Source organism: Neodiprion fabricii, chromosome 5, assembly GCF_021155785.1.
Source record: "Neodiprion fabricii isolate iyNeoFabr1 chromosome 5, iyNeoFabr1.1, whole genome shotgun sequence".
In the NCBI taxonomy this organism is placed as follows: domain Eukaryota; kingdom Metazoa; phylum Arthropoda; class Insecta; order Hymenoptera; family Diprionidae; genus Neodiprion; species Neodiprion fabricii.
In genome coordinates, this window is record NC_060243.1 from 26,571,244 (window position 1) to 26,591,484 (window position 20,241).

Sequence of the window (20,241 nt, forward strand, 5' to 3'; positions counted from 1 at the left end):
GCAAACCAAACGTTAATAATAACAACAACAACAACAACAATAACAATAATAATAAAAGAATCTATAGTCTAGTTAGGTTCTAAAATTGAACCGCATCTTTTCATCGATTGATATGATGCACGTTTTTTCTTTCCTTTGTTTGTCATGTAACGCGTCAAAAATTCAATCACTTGCACTCTATTCAGTTTTTTTTTTTTTTTTTTTTTTTTGCAGACATAGGGAAATGAATTTCACCGTATTGCGTAAAGATATCGGCCTTATCGTAGGTTGATGACCGCTGATGCGCGATATTGCAGATTCATACGTTACACACATGAACCGCGTGTGGGGACAGAGAGACACAAACGCGCAAGGTAGAGATTATACCGCATTGACTTGTATCCCGGGATCTGATTGCGGCGCTGCGCATAAGTTCACTTCCATCATATAGCTATAGCTATAAGGACTTAATAGCCGATGATAAAGCTTTGGCTTTAACGAGATTCACCGCTGGTGTCCCGAATATAACGTATAGCCACCTACATTTTTACCAGAATTCGTTTGACGGTCTGACATTTTTTTTTTTTTCTTCGAATCCTTGTTACCTTAATTTTTTTCTCAACTAAGCGAAAATAAAAAACATTGGACCACAGAAAACAGCGAATTTTGACCAATTCATTTATTTATTACCAGCTTGAAAGCTAACAAATATAAAAATGCATATAACGTTTACATTTATGTAAATTCACTGGTTAATTAGAAACATTGACAACAACGTAGTTTATTTGTAAACTTTTGAACGATTATCCATGAATTTATTTTCGTAGATTTAATAACTGTACGATAAGTTCCTCAAGGATTGCTTAATTTCACAGTCATTTCTCTCAGCATCTGATTGCACATAGCCGCGTAGGGATTAAGCTCGACAAGTTGAGTTTTAGCAAATTTCGAACCGCCTTTTGCAGCCTCCGAAAAATCCCTCCTGGCTTCGTCCAATTTGCCATTTTTTCTTAACAAAATTCCTCTCTGGCAAAGCGCGCGATTTCCGGCTTTTCCTCGACCGTTGCTCAATTTCAGAGCCAAGTTTAAGTCCTTCATTGCGTCTGCGTAAGACGGATACCAAAATAAGCAAAAAACAAAGTATATTTAGTAGTTGTTAGTCCTACGGTAACAAATGTAAATGCTGACCTTCATCCAGTCCCGCTAATCTGAGACACTGAGCTCTGTCGTTCAGAAGTGTTACTGAGTTTGGAGATTTTTTCAAAGCCTCCCCGAAAAGTCTCCGTGCTTCATCGTGGTTTCCTTTTTCCGTTTCGCTAATCGCTTGCCTGTGCATCTCTGCAATTTCCGGTATCAAAACATCCTCCTCCGAATTTTGAGCTGAAACGTTATTTTGGAATCATTAGATACTTGCTTGAGATTGTGAAATGTTAAGTTTTGCTTGATGCAATCGATCTGAGAAACATTGCGCATGCCTGCTTATCGATATTTATTTTCAACTCACTCTCTTCGTCAATATTTGTTTCCTCAGAAAATACCGCCTCGCCCAGCGGTGTCAGAGGGTTGAAGATGCTGTTCAGGACAGCCTTGTCGTGTTCGCTGAGCTGGTGCATTATTCGTACTGATTGCTGATTCGTGCTGAATGGCGGTGAATCGAGTATCAAGTAATCTTGGGAAATAGTCGAGAACAGGTTTCTCTTCCACTTGTTTACCTTCTCTCAATCAAACCGGGTATGCAAATTTTTTGGTAACATAGGTATAGGTAACCTCGACCAGCGTTCGTAACGCACGAAGTAAGTTCACGGCACACCTCTGAAGAGATCTGATCGTGGGATTAGTTTCTCGTTTAAATATCTTTGTCCTCGGTCTAATCGACAATCTTCAAACCCATACTGCCAAAAACAGTGGTGTTGAAACTCTGCAAAATCAACCGGTGTGAACTACTACAGACAAAGTTTTATGGTCAATTCAGATTCCAACATCAGACATTAAATTGTGGTCCACGTAGAAGTCCACACTGACATCTTTGTCATGGTGGATGGATGTGGAACCACAATTCTGAAAAACGTCTGATCCTGAAAAATATTCATCTCTTCATCTTTTGCACTGTATTTGAAACAGGATTGAAAGTGTTTCAGCCCCGCCAGCATCGGAAGCACTGGCCAAAATCAACCAGAGTGAACTACCACAGACCAAGTTTTATGGTCAATTCAGATTCGAACATCAGACATTAAATTATGGTCCACACTGAGATCTTTGTCACGCACGGTGCATGGACGTGGAACCACAATTCTGAAAAACGTCTGGATCCTGAGAAATGTACATCTCTTCGTCTTTGCACTGTATTTGAAATTGGATCGAAAGTGTTTCAGCCCCAATAGCATCGTCAGCAGCATTGCACTGGTCGATGCGGATGGTGGGCATGCCTTATTACCATGCCGTCGGGAATATGAGCTGCAGCTGAGGACCGACGTTCGCCTCGAGGTGGATCAACGTGGCAGTGCAACTCCCGGGCAGAGCAATGCCTTTGGCTTTGATGTCACACGCGTGATGGGGCCGCAGGATAGGTGCCTATATCGTCGTTAATAGGTTAAGCCTTCCCGCACCCGATGCAGGGCATATCGGCTCGCGTATCAAGGCGTACGTCGATCTGTCCGGCATTCTGGAGCTCGGAGGATCCGTCCCGCGAAGCCTCTGTAGGCACCCCGTAATCTATTTCCATCCCTCTCCCTCTCTCTTCGTCTGTCGAATGCACCGCTCCTCTGTCCCATAGCCACATAATATATTCTCGAAATGCAATTACCAGTCGGGATTATGTGCTCGTCGTTCACCTGACAGGTGTCCGTTCGTCCTTTGCTCGACTCTGCAGGTTCTAAGCGTGGGTAATTAAACTGCAACGTTATAGACGCGGACCGCCTGCCTGCGTTGCTCTGCTGATAAACGACCGGCTTATGGTAGTCGGAAACTTTCTTATTTACATGCTTTGTTTTGTTGTATTATATTTTCCTCAGGCTGACGTGGTGAACAGGAACAGATTCGACATCGAGGCCATCTACAGGGATCGGTGAATCATTGCCGAATCACTGGTAGCTGCGTCTACACTCAAGCAACCCATGAAGACTTCGCGGAGGATCCTTCTTCCCACACTACGGAGTCTCTAATTTTTTGCACCTCACCGAATCAAGTCGTTGAAAATTTCAACATGCTGAATTCATTGCTCCTACTTTTTTCAGCTCTAAAGGCGAGGATACTTCACTTTCAAGCCTACTCTCGGTGTAACCAGAGAACTAATTCTGTACAACCAACACCACAGTAAGAACTGGACTTATCGTTTTTCAACATTATCAATTCACTGCCGACGCAATTCTGCATTGATGCAACGAAAAAACTGAATTTCCATGAAACATGCTGGTGGTAATTGACTAGACACCTTGAAGTCAAATTCCTTTCCCTAATTTATCGGACATTTATGTCCATAACATGACGCGTAGAGACAATCATGTCGTAAGTTCTCCAAATGCAGTTTGTCACACTTCATTGATGTAAATTTTACCGCAATACCTGATAATGAACATTGAACTTGTTTAGTCCTAATTACGCTTTGCTTATTGTGCACCGCACCTTAGACCGTGAGACTGCCTGGGAAAAAGATGGGTTGCGGGTGATTCCTCGAGGGTGAAGTTAAAAAAGAGACGTTCCGACCCGTTCCGTTCGACGGTTTCAACATTTCGATTCGATCGCACCTTGTGTACCTACTAAGTATACCGCAAATAAAAACTCTTTCAGTCAAGTTACCCTAGTGCGGCAGGAATCGAGCGGTTACTGGATGCGGCAAAAAACAATCGGTTCTTCCTCACGATTGGGGGAAAATTACCTAAACATCCGTAAGATCAAAAAGTTCGGAAAGATTGTGACTCGAAGATGCGGTGAGGTTTTACTAAAAAGACAAAACTCCATGTGTGATCAAACGGTCCGTAATGTCTCTTACGGGGACCTTGAATGCTGCTTTCTTATCATTAATCCTCGGATTCATTTCTCGCCGTGATTTTCGCAGCCCGCCAATCTGTCTTCCAACGGAACAGTATCGAGGTGGCTTCGATTTTGATGGAATATCGACAAACGCAGCAGATTCCAGTCGCGTATACGGAGAGATATGGGATAGGAGGTGCCTCCGTGATTTGTGGACGTCAATACGGCGGCAGGGTTACGCCTGACGTATCTCACCGATCATAATTACCTCCTGTTCCCAGATATTTCGCCCGGCTTCGGTCCCCGATAACGCCTCGAGAAATCCGTCCTCCCTGCAACGGCTAACCACTGATTTACAACCTCAGCTTACGCCTTGCTGCCTAATAACCAGCGGCATCTATCGTGCGACGCATGCATGCAATGCCATCAATGAGGCAACGCTTGGTTCCGGAAAGTTCAATTTCGAATTAGGGTACCAATTGCAACTACGAGGGACACCGACAACTTCACACGTTGGATGAAAAATATTGTTACAATTAACCTTAGCTTTCGTACAAGGTCAAGATAAGCCATTGAAAATATCGCGACGTGACCATACGAATGGTCACAACTACCATATTTCGGGTAAGTCAAACCATCGATCAAGGTTGAGATCGTCTGTAGAACCATGCATGAACTACGTTTTTCTTTCTTCAATATCGGTACCCATAACTCGTAATCGCGAAACGCACTTAGTTTGAGCTTAATGTCAACTGGAAGTAGACTGAAAAGAGGAAAAATGATATCGCGGAGGTTCGTTGAACCTGTTCGACGTCTCCCCGCAGCGGTTGGCGGAATCGCAGGTATATTTCCCACAGAGCATAATGCACCTAACGTGAATGTGAGGCGAGGTACGCTTGTGTTTGAAAGTCGGTATAGTTCTGTCGGTCTGTCGCGCATCTCGTGCAATCCATAAAAAACGCTAAAGTATGAGTCACCACGCTGTCCGGTGGCAGCGGCGGTGCAGTGTATACCTGATCAAGAGGGCGTAGTTGCAGTGGATCATCGTCATGGTACCTGCACGCAGGTGCCTCGGCGGCAGCTCTGACTCTTGGTAGTAAAAAGTCATACCTGATTGAAATCGAGACGTAGAAAAAGCGTAATCGAAGATTGCCGAAGGAAATAAAGATCGAGTCAAACCATCACCGTCATCATTTACACACTCTTTGATCCGAAACTATTTTTTCACAACACGTACCCTGAACCCTAGATGCTCTCTTCATTGGTCATTCGAACTCCTCTCAGAAATAAAACGTGTCGTTTTCACGTATTCAGTCTCATACCTCTCCTACAGCCGCGCAGCTGTTTTACATAAACGTCCTGCTCGATCCTAGATCAACTCGGATGGAAATGGGCAACGTGGATGCGGGGCTATTAGGTTAAATACGGTTATAATACAGGCAGGGGTTAAAGGGGTATAAACACTAAACAGCCAGTAAATCAGGACTCGGCTTTGGGCCTCAGGCCAAGGGTCAGTTGGGGGACCATTGGGTGTGGCTCATGGATCGGCTTGCACGCGTTCTCCAACGTTCTACTGCACTGCTTGGCGTAACGATGATGCACTGTCACCGCCATGATAGTCGCTGACCTGGAAACTATCCTTACGTTCGGAAGTGACCCTGATTCCCCGACTACTGGCAACAAAGGTTGAATTTCGTTTCTCGTGTTTTTTCTTCTTGCGCAGAGAACCTCTGGAAGAGACGCGCGATTTCCTCATTATTCTTCATTTAGACCGCGAAACCCTCCTACCGGTGGGATATTTTTCACCCGCTTTATAGGTGGCTGGTTAGTACGTAGCACAGTGGAATTATAAGTTTGAGTTCATTGATTAAGCGGCGTTAGACCTTCTGGATAGTCGGTCGGCCGAGGGTCGGTGGAGCGATCGCGGCGCATTAATCCGCCATTAATTTAATCCCGTTGTGTCCAGCCGAGTGAAAAGTGAGCGAGTGTTGACTTTTAAACAAGATTTGAACGTTTTATAAATGACCGTTGCGTCCTGCACCGAGTATCCTCATCGGACGGAGAGGAGGTCCTCTCATGCATCGCCCCGCGCTTAATACAGGGACATGTATGCATACGGTTTCGCAGCGGCGATTAATGCCACCGTTGCAAGGGTTAAAATCTGGTCGATTTATCAAATCAAGGGTGGAAAAACAAGATAAAAGTCAAACTCGTGGAAAAGTCTCTTCGTTCGCGCCCCTGTACGATCAAAAGCTGACACGGGGTTTCAGCTTTAAGCGCGTGAGAAATGACCGAGAGTCTGCCACCTTTTGCCGGATGGATGAAATTGCTGTTGACCGTTGTTACAGCGTCGTACTCGGTTCGAGGACCCGAGCATCAGAAGCCCTCAAATGTCACCGTGTTAAAAATGACAGGCGTGACTTATCTCTCTATCTTGTGCTCGCTCAAAATATCAACTCCTGGTAGAGGCGTGTCTACAATAACCTCGTCAAGCTTCTTGTAAGAGTCCGCAAAAATAGCGAATGGGAATAATGGACTAGCGCTCATGCCACCGGATAGACCAGATCCTCACTCACCACTTCTTTACACGTACCTACTCCGTCATATCCTTGTCTCCAATGTTGTACCATTCTCGAGCAGTCAATTCACATTTTCACGCTGCAAAGTTTCAGTGATCGGATGGGATTAACGTACAACGTTTATAAATGCAGACCCATAAGCAAAGTGAATCTCCTTGAAAGGAAACTTTTGCGAATGTTGTTTGAACCTTGTCAAGGAACAGCCTCACAACGACGTTTTCCAGTCCTCCGTACACCCCGTCAATTCGTATCTCGTAGATCGGTCCCATGAGTGTATTCATAATGAGTTGGGCGACAGCGGGGTGTACAAGAACATATTCGCAAACATGCAAAATTCAAAGGACTCTCAGCTCGTTCGCGTAGTCGCGTTGCTGCCTGCGTTATATCTGATTTTACGACATAATTGAGCCTTCCTCGACGAAGCCCTTTCAACTCCGCTTTTACACGTCTATCTCATACGTGTATGCAAATACAGATTGAGCATGATAAATTGCTGTTGTTAAGACACCCGGCATTTCGCACGAGTCAGTCACTCAGTCAGTCAGTCAGTCAGTCAGTCAGTCATTGAGCGAGCCGACCTCGCGGTGTAAACCTGTTCGGTCTTACCCGTCGTACAAAATGGTACTTTAAACGTAATATCTCCAACGGTTTCGCGCCTCCGGTTCCTCCGCTCATGCATACGAGTCGATCCATTTCTCCCAGACGACTCGGCGGCGTTTCTCGCAGGCAGAAGAGCGTCGCTAAAGTTTTTTCATTTTTTTCTTTACATTTTTATTTTCTTTTCGCTTGACCGTCGGTGCGCACTGCGTAGTTTTCTCTCTTTGGTGCCTGGCATTCGATCGTAAAAAGAAAAAAGTCTCCTCGCTGACTTTGGCTGGCTGCAGTAGCTACCCCGATGAATATAACAAGGGACCAGTTGAAAAGCCGCGATGCAAATGAGCGTCGAGAGTTGACGATGAGGCGCGACCCCCCACGAATTTGGTAATGAGACGATTTAGTTACGAAATCGGCAGTAAAACTATCCGGCAAAGAATGGGACGTCGACCGAATTACTTCGCCCGGGTTTCTCGCATTCCAAGGGATGGAACGTCGTCGGGTCGAGTGAGAACTTTCAAGGACCGTTTCTTCGTCGGTGCGTCTCACAACCCGTCAAACCTTACGTGCAGCCCTTGCGTTATACATTTACATACGGGGAGAATGGCAGGGACTGGATCTGTTAAATGACGCAGAGGGCCTCTTCTACCGCTGCCTCCCAAAACTGACTCGACAATAAGGAGAAGAGGCGTGATGTTGTGAATAGGTTGACAAAGGGCCAGATATATTACGTAACACGATCCAACAAACAGAAGCACACGGTGCCGTTGTAAAAAGACGGTAAATTTATAAGAGAGAGGTTGACGAATGAACCATAGAAACTGAAGAGGGAATGGGAAACTTTGTTCCGAACCGAAGGGACGATCGGTACTCACTTTTTAACTCCAGTCTATACACTTCAAAGTTCTATGAAACCCACAACAATATCTTTACAACGTTTCACGGAATCCGTTTAATTTCATACATTTTTTCCAATCCGTCAAGTTTCATGAATTCTTACGAAATTCCTAAGAATCGTTAAAAGCCTGTTAAGGTAAGTGTACCAGTTATTGACACGCTTAGATCCAATTGTTGACCCTTTTATTTTTCAAAATTATAAATTTACGCCACAGATTCTGAATTTTTCAATGGCTAAAACCAATTGCTAGAGTGTTGAACACTTCGAATTTATTTTTTGCTAATTTTGGAAGTAAGGATCAAACAGCTACAACTAAAAACGGTCAATAATTAGAACAGGGTAAAAAATTGGTACACTTTTCTAAATCATTCCACATTTCATGAGATTCTGTACGAAACGATCTGTGACTTGACAAAGTATCATAATTTTTTTTTTTTAATCTCCAATGCAATCCACCAACTTATACCAAGTTTTACGTAAAGTCTCGTGAGATACTTCGAAGTCTCCGAAGATCGGAATTCTTCAAGTCTGAAAGTCTAGTCCGCGAGATTATATCAACGATATAAAAATTTCGAAGCTGAACAGTGTTCGCAAAACCAGGTCGAAGTAACGTTTTGCAAAGTACACGGTCCTCCGTTTCTAAATCTACACCTTCAAGAGTTATTTTCGATGCACTTGAAGCCCTACGATCATAAAAGCTTGGGCTTCGAGAACGTTTTCAGGCCTGCACTCTACGCAAGCGTTGAGGGTTGATTAATCGTCACGTTGGTGGTTGCGAATCGATGCGAAGAATCCGCGTCGCAGGTACATTGAAGGAGTGAGGAGGGGTACGCGCATTATACGTGCAAAAAGAAAGGAATCAAGGGAAGAGTGCGGAAGTTGCATGGGGCGGATTGTGCAAGCTGCAGCGGTAACGCGAGGAGGGAAAGGACGTTGACCTGACCTGGTGAAACACATACGGATCTGTCCTTACGCGCCTGTGAACGTCATTCAAGAATGGAAGGGGGACGAAGAAAGAGAAGGAAACACAGATAGAGAGAGAGAGAGAGAGAAAGAGAGGGATGCAATCCTGCGGATGCAGGGACGTTTTTGCACGCTGTGATGCTGCGGGGCTGCACCGCGTTTGCGATTCGCGCGTTCATTGTGCCCCGTATTTACCCACCTTCTACCTACCTACACCTACACCTACGCCTACGCATATACTTATAGGTACAAACCACGGCCAGAGGAGAGCAAAGAACCGACACGCACTGCACGTTCAGGGATGAAGGGGGCGAGGCAATAGCGGAGGGATAAAGTCACTGCGCTTCGAGGGGCGGAGGGATGTGGGGAGGATATAGGGAGATCGAGGAGCTGCTGCAGGCTTCGCGATGCGGAAGACTTAATCCTGCCCTCCAACATCCTCGTGCGTAACTCGTGTTCGGTTCGTGGTAGGCATCAAAAGTGCTCCAGCCATTCTCGCTCACTGCTCAACGGCATAATCTTCTTGGTTCTTCCCGCGCTCACTTTGATGCATACCGATATCTTGTTTCGTATTGGAAATGTGTCGCTTTCTTCAACTGGGATTATTGTTTTTTTTTTTTCTTTTTCTTTTTTCAATGTTTAGGGTTCCGTACCTCAAATGGAAAAAACGGAACCCTTACAGAGGATGGCTTGGTTGTTTGTTCGTCCGTCCGTTTGTCGAGATCCTTTTCTCGGGAACGGGTCGAGGTATCAAGTTGAAATTAATGTCGAATACTAAGGTTTACAGTCCCTTCGAGGTGTAAAAAATTGAAGCTTTTAAGTCAACGCGATCAAAAGATACGGACATTTATGTCACATATTTTTATACTGACAAACTCACAAATCAAAACCTATAAAGTACTTCCCGTTGATCTAGAACCACGAAATTTGGAGAAAAGCAAGATTTCACAGCGCAAGTAAAGGAAAAAGTTTGAAAATCGTTAATTTGTAGTTACAACACATAAAAAAAAGTTATTAAATTTGTACGGAACCTTCAGAGCCCGACTCCTGTTCGCATTTGTTCGTTTTTTTTTTTTTTTTTGTTTCCACTCAATGTAATCAAAAATTGTTTATTAACAATAAACTGGGGCCTAAAAGGGGTGACTTTTTTCTCAAGACACAGATTGTGAAAAATGATATTTATACGTAAACGCTTTCGCGCGTTCGAAGAATTGCAGATTCGAACTTAGAGTCTACGTCCGACAAAACTGCCAATCAATTGCAAATAAATTCTCGTTTACTCTTAGATATCTCTTTAACTTTTGTCTATTATTATTATTATTATTGTTTGGTTTTTAAATTCTGTATCCCGCTGACTCGTTGCCGGAGTTTCACTGCAGCAGCATCGCGACACTGCGCCTGTTGGTGACACAATGAAGGATGTTTTCTCTATTTTACTTCGTTTCACTTTTTCATTTTGGAAAAGAGAAGGAAGAAACCTGCCATTGTTCCACGACGTATGGTGCAGTATTATCAAGGAATATTCAATAATAAGAATAACTAACGTCAGGTGAAGAAAAAACCTTTGCATTATTCTGCACGCGACGCGTGATCGCGTCAAGTATTTTAGATCTTCTTCATTTTTAAAAACTTCGGGTGGTGGCAAGTTTTTAATCAGAAACAATTTTAAATGCCGGGTTATAAAATTGAAATGGTAATCAATACAACGCGTTTCTCATCGTCAGATGAATTTATTCGCGGTTCTGTATACCAATAAAAAAGATTTTCTTACAATTGTTAAATTGTTGAGAAAAACATATCAACGTTATCAACGAAAAGTCCACTTCAAAAGTTTTCAAGGGTATTTACTAAACTGTTGAAATTGTCACACACAAGCTCATTATTCTGAAAAAAATGTCGTAGAATTTTGATTGCTCGAATTCCAAGACGAGGAATAGAAGTTTTGGTCCTTGGGAATGTTGTTGAGTCAAAAAATATGCAGTTTGAACAAAACTTTGAACGAGTTTTCGCTAGAAATTAGTGTAAAACAATGAGAAGACCCGGCATAAAATCGTGGCACGGTTTCCGGAGTCAGTCTGAGGTTTTTTTTTTTTTTTTTTTTGTTTTTACTAGAATAATTTTTGAGGTTATCCGAGCATCTGGAGGGTGAGTTTCCTTCCGTGAACGTAACTCGGCGGTACAGACAAACATAACGTAACCAGTATACGCGCATCAGGGGCTTGCGGGATCACAACAAGTAACTAAAAAGACATAAAACTTGGTCTCCGGCTCGTAAAACTGTATAACTTTGTTAAGTTCAGGGGTGTTGAATTCAAGGACTGTGTGTACAATAAGGCAACCCTTTAACCGCGAGTTATTATGCGAATTTTACCGACTTTCGCAGTACGGTTGCATTAACTATCGAGTTAAACACGTTCAAAATTCCCGCCTCGCAATGAATGCCGGGAAATTAACCTGACTAGATGCCTCCCCGAAAGGACCACCTGCCATTCACCTCCTCGCCACCGTCATGGCAATAATCGTGAACGTGAAATTTCATGCCTGCTCGATGCAATCCATTATAGATATTGCTCGTAAAGGGACGGCCCTGTCTCATATCTACATAATGCGCTCATCCCGTTGCACACGTGTAATACCCATCCGCCATGTAGCAATTCGCCGTTGTTTTGTTTCAAGCTTTCTGTAATCCTCCCCTCCCTCCCCAACCCTTCTTTTAATCACCTGCCATTTTTCTTCGGTTATATTTGTACGCGGTTTTCCAACCAAACTGCATTTATCGTTATGGAATAGACGTACTAGAAGGAAAAAATGTATAGGCCGTGTAGATAGGAATGTTGGAAACGTTTTAGGTCGAGGACGGAGAAGAAAATACAAAATGCGATAATCGATGACGTCGGAGAAAGAAGTTAACGAATTTTATTGCAATTGGTAACAGAATGTTGGGCAATTTTGCGAAACTCATGCAAACGGTGGAATTGGAAATTTGTAATAACAAATAATCTTGCCCATCTTATACGAATACAGTTTTAATTTAGTCTAGATGAGTTTATTTTAATTAAATCAATCTATAATTTGATTCAAAGAAACATGATTTCCAACTATCCGAAGAACTGCCAAGTGTTATAAATTCTATTCAACCTTCGATCGGCGAGGTAAAAAAATTATTTTCAGACTCAATTAATTAATATTTTTCGGATATTATTCAAGTCATTTATTAAATCCAGTCGCAATTGCATCGAAGTTAAAACTGTCTTGAATCCTATTTTTGACTTGACAAAATTATTACAACTCGTTCGAGTGAATCGAGTGAACGGAATATAACCTCCTCCTGTGCATCGTTGTTTCACTTATTTATTTGTTTCTTATCAAGTGCAGGGAGAGCGAATCGTGACGATGGTAATAATAGCGCGTGTCATAATATGAAAATGATCGGTAAGGCAGGTTAATTTTATTTTTTTTATGGGTTTTCTCCTCTCCCAAGCAAGTGGCACGAAGGTTTGGAATAGCAGACGCGTTTCAAACGTTACACCCACACATGTATACATATAAATATACATATATACGTGCATGCATTGCTGCACTACGATGCAGGTAACGCTGCTGCAGCGAGAATAGCCGGAGCAATAGCATCCATGAACAAACATGGGCTCGTGATAATACAAGTACTAAACACTGCAGGTATCGCCCCGGTATTATTGCTTGCCCTCTCGTTGCTGCTGCTGCTCTTGGTGTTGGTGTTGGGAAATTTTACTCCATGTATTCACCTATTCGTGTAACCTTTGCCCGATGATGCCCGTTTACATTTTAGAATTCTTTTTATACCCTTCCTTGCTTATGCTTTTTATTGTTCTCTTGTAGTTTGTTTGTCTGACAGTGTCTGTTAGTCGACGGCAAACTTGCTCCGTTGCAGGTTGTTGCTAAAAACGTTTGCAAAAAACCGAATATTCTACTATAGTATTCGTTGTTTTGCTTACGTTCACTGTTTTTGCAGTTCTTCACTTTGCGTTAGTGGTTTTTCATGGATATAGTTTGTATTTGGATTTAGGGAACTGAAATTTCTATATTATAGACTATTGATGTCGGTCTTTGGCTTTCTGGGATCATAGTTAAACGCATGTCAAAAGACCCAACCATAAATTGTACCGTATTAAGTACCCTATAAAAAAAAAATTACTGTCGTATCAAAAATACTTGTTGTAACTTTGATCAATGTAATACGATTGCTCGAAAAAAGATTCAAGGTTTTAAGTGGGTTACAGAAAAAAAAAACTAAACTTTTTGTACATTAAATAACTTCAGACGTAAACGGTACAATATCGTATATGAATTACACAGGTCTGCATAAAAATATATTTTTTTGAGCTACGCGGGATGTTTTTTGGTAATTGTTGTGTTTTCGAGTATGCTGAATCCAACAATGACTTCCATTTCCCTTCGTCGCGCACGGTATTCTTGCAAGATGCAAGGTGCTTGCGTAAAAAAACTATAACAACTATGAAAAAATCACCATTTCATTCCAATAAACAATATTTCTTATAAAATTAAACAAACGATTTCTTTATGAAATGTATTCAACATTCCGTGTTCCATTCATTTCGCCCGTGGAAACCTTTTCTTCTTTTTTATACACCTCCGAAAACGCTTTCGCTTTCCATTTTCTCTTTCCCTGTTTGTATTTAGTCTCGAGTCTCGCTCCAACACATATTAAATGGAAGTAAGAAATCACTACTGCATAAGATTCTTAGAATAAAGACTAGGATACCAGATTTCATATTAAACGAGAGTTTCACTCCAAACGAAACCAAAAACACGCGTTGAAGAAAAAACCTGACGCGACAGAAGTTATTGAATATTTTTCCCGCTTTCGGTGAGTGACAATTTGTAAGAAACGGTATAAATAAAAAATCTGGGCAATTTTTTATTTCCAGCTCTGTTTTTTATTTTCAACAACCCTCAAACGCAAAACACCGTCGCCGATAACTGTCTAAGGTTCCGAAGTTCCAGCCATCAGTTCGGAGCAACAACGGTACAAAAATAAAATTTGAAAAAACAAAAAAAAAAAAAAAATGAAAAAATGGTGGATAAGTCGCGAAATTCGATCGGTGTTAAATTTGGCAGTATATTTTTTTAGCGAACGGAGATGAAGCGTTACGGAGAGACGGGCTGTGTTTGGTCGGCAAACAAAGCCGTCCGTATAACCGTCGATGCGAAACGAGTTGAAAATTTTGTGAAAACCCGTCGAACCGTGGAGGGCAGCGAAATAGGGGGGAAAGGTTTTAAGTGAATTTCGTAGCCAATACCGGCGGCGTAATGCGCGTGCAGTGGGCGTGGGTGGACGTGTCGACGGGGTTTTCACGGGTGCAGGATGCAGGATGCAGGACGCAGCATCCAGGATGCGGGGAGGGGGGAGGAGTCCTGACAACTCGGCAGGAGCGCGGCACTGCAATATATCCGGGATGTTTTGGCGTTATAACGCTGTTAACACCCACGATTGCTTTCAATCCTCCCGGTTCATCATTCCCTCCCATCGGCATCGTTATACGCCAACGAATATCGCCACATGTGCCAAATTATCGGGACGAAATTGCGAACGGCTAGTGAAAAGTTCGCTCGTTTATCCCGAACTGAAATTTACAGAAAACACGCCGCGACATCGATACCGAATCATCCGATCCCGAAACTTTGCGCATCTAGTTATCCTTCTCAAGGACCAACTCGTTTTCGGCATCCTGATATTCGTAAGTCACGGGTCGTTTGAACGCGGAAAAAACCCGAAATTTCAAGACAAAAGTGTTCCCTGTGGTCGAAATATCGATGATATTATTTTTTCAAATCGGATAACGAGTTAATCTAATTTGATGTAAATTCTTTACCCGGCAGAAAGTTGACAAGTTTTTTAATGAAAAATTGATCCGCGGTAGTGAGAAACGTCAGAAAACTGGCATCGAGCAGTAGAAAATTATAAATAAAAAAAGAAAAGAAAAAAACTCGTCATCTTATTAGAAGCGCTAGATCAATTTCCCATCCAAATACTTATTAAACTATTTCATTTTTAAAATTTGACGCGTGAAATAGAATAGCTCGTAATCCGATATCAAAAGAAAATTTGCCTCAATACTTAGACCTCAGCGAATACTTTTGCACGAACCAGAAGTGCCAGAACTTTCGGGTTAGCCCGCGTTTAAACGAACCGTGAATCACGAGTTGTTTCATTCTTCCTTGTTATTCGGAAATGTGAATTTTTTTAACTGAGTGCAGAAAATTCAATTTTGCGTCCTCACACGAGTCCGCAAAATATCACATTCCCGCACTAGTACGGAAATGAAATCTAAGTATCCAGTTACGTTACAAGAAAAGATATTTCGATTCTTTTTAAAAATTCAATTTTGCTGTTTTAAGCAATTTTGTTGTTTACAGAACATCGGAAACGTGTGAAAATTTATTTTCAAACGAAATAAAAATTTTAAGCCCACCGCAATTTTGAATTTTTCGCGATATTGGTTTAAAGTAATTTTATGTCAAAGAGATATCGTTTTTTGACTTTTAAATCAAACTTGTCTGCAGCTGACTTTAAAAACGTTTTGTTAATTGAAATCATTTCGGCATCATTTGATAAGACAAATTATTGTTTAGACCAGTCCCGTTCACATTCTCCAGCTTCCTGAGAAATTTTCCAGGAGAAGAGGAGCGCCGCAAAATTGTTTCAGGCGACTCTTTATGGTGACAAGGATCTCTAGGCGAGTATCCAGAGGTTGTAGAGTTGCGGTTTCGGGCTTTCGAGTCAGAGGATTGAACGGTGACAGTTTATGGGCGGTCTGCACGCTCATTCGCGTATGATGCAATCACTGGGATGATCTCTGAATCAAATCGAGGTTTGTACGCGGAGCTTCGTACACCCTTATACGACCTGCACGTGAACCTTTACCTACACACTGCAGGACATACGGATATATATAGCAACGTGAGCAATTTCACAGGGCATGAAACGCTGACTTCATTATTCGGTTGTTAATTCGCCGCGTCGTTTCAAACGAACCGCACACCCGTACGTGCCTACGTATGCATACGTGCACATGTACATTCGGCGATGCGTTGATTTTGACAGATCAAGATACAGATATCCTCGTGCCAGATCGATCGGCGTTGCACGATTCATTTTTTTTCGTCCGTCAATTTATTTCATTAAAAGCAAAATTAGAAAAGTTTCTGTTCGCGTCATTTAACCGGTTCACTTTAAAACGAAAATATTAACCCGAATTGCCTTTATTTGAATAAAGAAACGTTTTTTAGCAGATTTTGAGATGTTTTCCACGTGTTTCAGAAATTTTATCCGAATCTTTTTTTTTCGTAATTTGCGTTTTTCTAGAAATGTGAGAATAATGCGACGAAATAAATGACGGCAATAGATTTGTCAGGAGATTTGATCGAAAATTAATATTGTACGCTACAGAACAACAACAAAAAAAAAAAATAATTCCACATAAATTTCCTGTCAAAATTGTTGATCATTCTTAGAGTGGCTGAAACTTTTGAATATTAAATCGGTACTTGTTTCATTAAAAATTGATGTATTAAATCGTGAGTAAAGAGGATCACATTTCCTTAGTCCCAACTTAGGAAGAAGAAAAAAAAAAACCAGTCTATGACCGAATAGTACAACGCGAAGGTTTATTTATCCCTGTTTAATCTATGTCCGAGTAATCAGTAGAAGTACAACGAAACGTTGTCCCAGCTTCTGAACATCCTGACGACCACAGGGACGCGTGTATGTCCCTTGTTTGATTTTCCGTCCTGTGTCTTCTTCCTCTTGGTGGTGCATATTTTTCCCCCTGTTTCTTTCTTTCTTTCTTTCTTTCTCTTTTTTTTTCCCCCCTTCTACCAAAGAGGGAGACATAATTATGCGCCGGTTTTCCTGTAGGCATAATAACGCGTATACCTATACGTCAAGGATATGACGACGTAGTTTTTTTAATTACTGCACGCCGCACCGCCGTGTGTGATGTATAATATGAATGCTCTCTCTTTCCCTCTACTTTTTTCTCCTCCTCTCGAATTTTCCTCCCACCGCATTTTTTTTCAAACCGTACGCATTGATATTTCGTTTATTCTTTACATGCATAATATTTCTCCGTCTCTTTATCATCCATTTTTTTTTTTTTTTTTTTTTTTTTTCCCCATAAACTCTTCTCTGTTGCTCCCTTTTTCCAGGCTTCGCTATCATCTCCCTTCACCTCTTCCTCGTCGTTCCGTTCCTCTTTACGCACTCCAAATTCTTTATTCTCTGTACTTTGCCTCTGCAATTTTGCGTCCGGTTTGCCTGGTAATGGAGTGCGGTTTATAGAATACTTTCATATTTCCCCACTTTTCATGCTCTATATTCGATTCAGAATATCACACTTTTCTAGTCCATATGAACAAATCTGTCGAGAAAATTTAAAAGCATTTGTGTACCCCGATTAAAACAAACAAAATATTGAAGGGGTAAATTAATACACTGTTTAATACCGGATCGAAAATACAAAAATCGCTCTATAGTGGAACCGGTATACAAATTTTCTAACTTGAAAATAAAAGTTTTGACAATTTTTTGGGAATTCTTAGACCGTTCGAACAATGTTTCAGTTGACCAAATAAAAAAAAACTTTGTTGCGATTTTGCTTCTCCTGGTTATATATTAATTCTTTCTTGTATAACTTGTATATTTATAAATGATATATTATCAGCTTCCGAGAAGGCCTCCCTCAAAGGGCCGAGTACGTCGGGTAGTTGTAAGTTTTTCATTTCGAGACCTAAGGCACCGAGAACGTACATTAACACGTACCGGATAAGGGCGAAAAAACTCATTGATAAGGTATAATTTTGACTCCTTGGTTGTCGGATAGTGAAAAAATGACGGGGGTTCGTCTTTAAGGGAGGACGTTGCACCCGCGTCAAGGGGCTTGATACCACTGGCATAGATGCGCGGATTTCGATGTGTGCAATCCGTCGCCCCCCCCGTCGCAATTCCACCTGGCGCCCCTTCGACAAGCGAGCAACGTGCAAGACGCCTTCCCCATATGCCCGTCGTATGGCCGATGTGCATGGGCATGCCGAGCAGCCCGCGTATAAATATCCCATGGCAGGCGCGGTCGCACCGCAGCACCCAGGGTGCAACAATAGGCTCTTAGCGGTCACCATAGCAACCCCATCATCGATGCCTTGGTAACAGCTCGACGGGATCTTGAAGGAGATCATCTACGGGATAGGCTGCTCGATGACGCTGACCTTTTGGTATCCTGGTGTTTGGTAAAGAGACACCTTGAAAAATGGGGAACTGCTGCTGTTAATTAATAGGGAGGTACCTACCATAGAACGACAAATCTTGGTCGAATTTCATGTTTTTATTTTTATTTTTATTAATTTTTTTTTGGGGGGGGGGGGGGGGGGGTAAAGAATGTATACATATATTCATGGTCATAGGTACTTTTTATTATATTATTATTCTAGGTTTCGAAACAATTTTTATTGGTTGAAAGTAGCGAACAGAAAGATGAATATTTTAGATTTTACGTAACCTGCGGTGATAATATATATCGCAGCACTTTTTTTCGAGTTGAATCGACAGCAATTGTGGCAAGATACACAAATCCGGTAATAAGAGTTGGAATATTCTTAGGGAGATTGACGTTGATTTGACTACAAAAAAAGTGCTGCCCATATATGTATATTCACCACAACAGATGTAAAACCTATATAAACAATATTGGAAAAAATATTATTTATTATAAAATATTAATAATTATTTGGCTAAAGGGGAGGCCGTAGAATAAAAGAGTTGATTTTTTTTGGAAAAAAAATTTCAAACTCTTGACTTAGCCAAAATCATGCTTATTTTGATAATTTTTAGTCAAACTTTAGGCTCATCAGTTGGACGCAAGTGTCATAAAATTTTGTGTGCCAAGCTTGATCCGTCAAATGGTATTTGAATAATCCCTGTACACAGACTTACAACTCATTGAAAAAAAAAGTTACGAGATAATCGCGTTTGAAGTTTCGACAAGGGAAAACCGTATGATTTAAAAAAAAAAAAACTGATCTTTTTTTTTGCGTCCTTCATCATATTTTACCGTTAATTTGTCCGTTTTTCAATCATATTTTTCGCTTCAAAATCAGACAATTTGTGGAGACCTGATCGGTGAGCAAAATGTGTCAAAAAAAAAAATTATAATCGAACGACAAACGCCACAGTTTGAACATTTCATTAACGTTCTAATTATAAAACCTTTTATCGAATTAACGATACCTCAGCTTATGTCATTCAAATTTGGTCATATTCATTTTTATCAAACAGCAGGTATGTTGAAGATTTTTGAAACGATTTTTTTCTTCTGCATTCTTAACTTTCGATTCGAACCCAAAGTCAAGTTCCGGGTATGATTTTAATAACGGAAAACTGACCGTTCTCCACATTTCGATGGTTTTTACGGTGTGTAAAGGGTTGCAGGGTAACAAAATCGGTTATATATTTGACCGTAACCTGACTTGGGCTGAAGTACAAACGATTAATCTTCCTATTCACCCCGTGAATATTGCTGCACGCTTGATAAAACACGTCAAGTATATCATAACATTCTTTTTCTATCGAATCGTGAAACATATGGTGGGACCGACTAGCTATCGGTACAGAATTGATTGTATGTATAAATATGTATGTCTAGGTTGAAAGAAGCGGTACGTAGGTACAGGGTTGGAAACGGTTGTAGAGCAAAAACAGTCCCCATAACGAATCGCGATTTGGACACCATTGTAAAGCATTTATCACTTTTTGTTTGACCGCAAATACTCAAGATAGACCTTATATTCCTTTTTGTAATATCCTCCACCTGTTCAGGAAACACAGTTTGATCTGAAATTCTCGGTATAATTCTGACCTACGGTAATTTTTTCCTTTCTCGATTTCCGGACTGCACCCGTTGCTTTTATCCGGTTGCGACGAACTGACAGTCAGTGCGATTGCCGCTTCTGGCTCGAAGAAGGAGAAGAGAGAAATAGAGTCGATTGAGAGCTGCTTGAGTAATATTTTTGGTCAAGGAGAAGCAAAATTCCGAATTATTTTATGGCGAAACTTGAGGTGTAAAGCAATCAAACTTTGAAGAAACAACAAAGTTTCGAATGGTCCGAAACATGACGGCTCAAAGCTTCGAAATGCAAACTTCCGAAAAGTAAAGTTACCATAGAGTGAAATTCTGAAAATTAAAGTATACTCAGACAGCGTAGTTT

The 20,241-nt window shown here is 41.4% G+C and overlaps 2 protein-coding genes across 2 annotated transcripts in view; one reads left to right on the forward strand and one right to left on the reverse strand.

Annotated features, from left to right (window-relative positions):
* Positions 1-643: 643 nt before the first annotated feature.
* On the reverse strand, positions 644-1,641 carry LOC124182642 (tetratricopeptide repeat protein 36). The gene is made up of 3 exons (XM_046570161.1): positions 1,484-1,641; positions 1,168-1,359; positions 644-1,082 (listed from the first exon to the last, which is right to left on the reverse strand). Exons 1-3 carry the CDS (start codon positions 1,590-1,592, stop codon positions 832-834), a joined length of 552 nt encoding a protein of 183 aa, XP_046426117.1. The 5' UTR covers positions 1,593-1,641; the 3' UTR covers positions 644-831.
* A 957-nt stretch (positions 1,642-2,598) lies between these two features.
* Positions 2,599-20,241, forward strand: part of LOC124182641 (protein enabled homolog) — a 42,121-nt gene continuing 24,478 nt past the window's right edge. The window contains exon 1 of the mRNA XM_046570160.1: positions 2,599-3,291. The gene's annotated coding sequence lies outside the window, so the exon portion shown is untranslated. The remainder of the gene's footprint in view (positions 3,292-20,241) is intronic.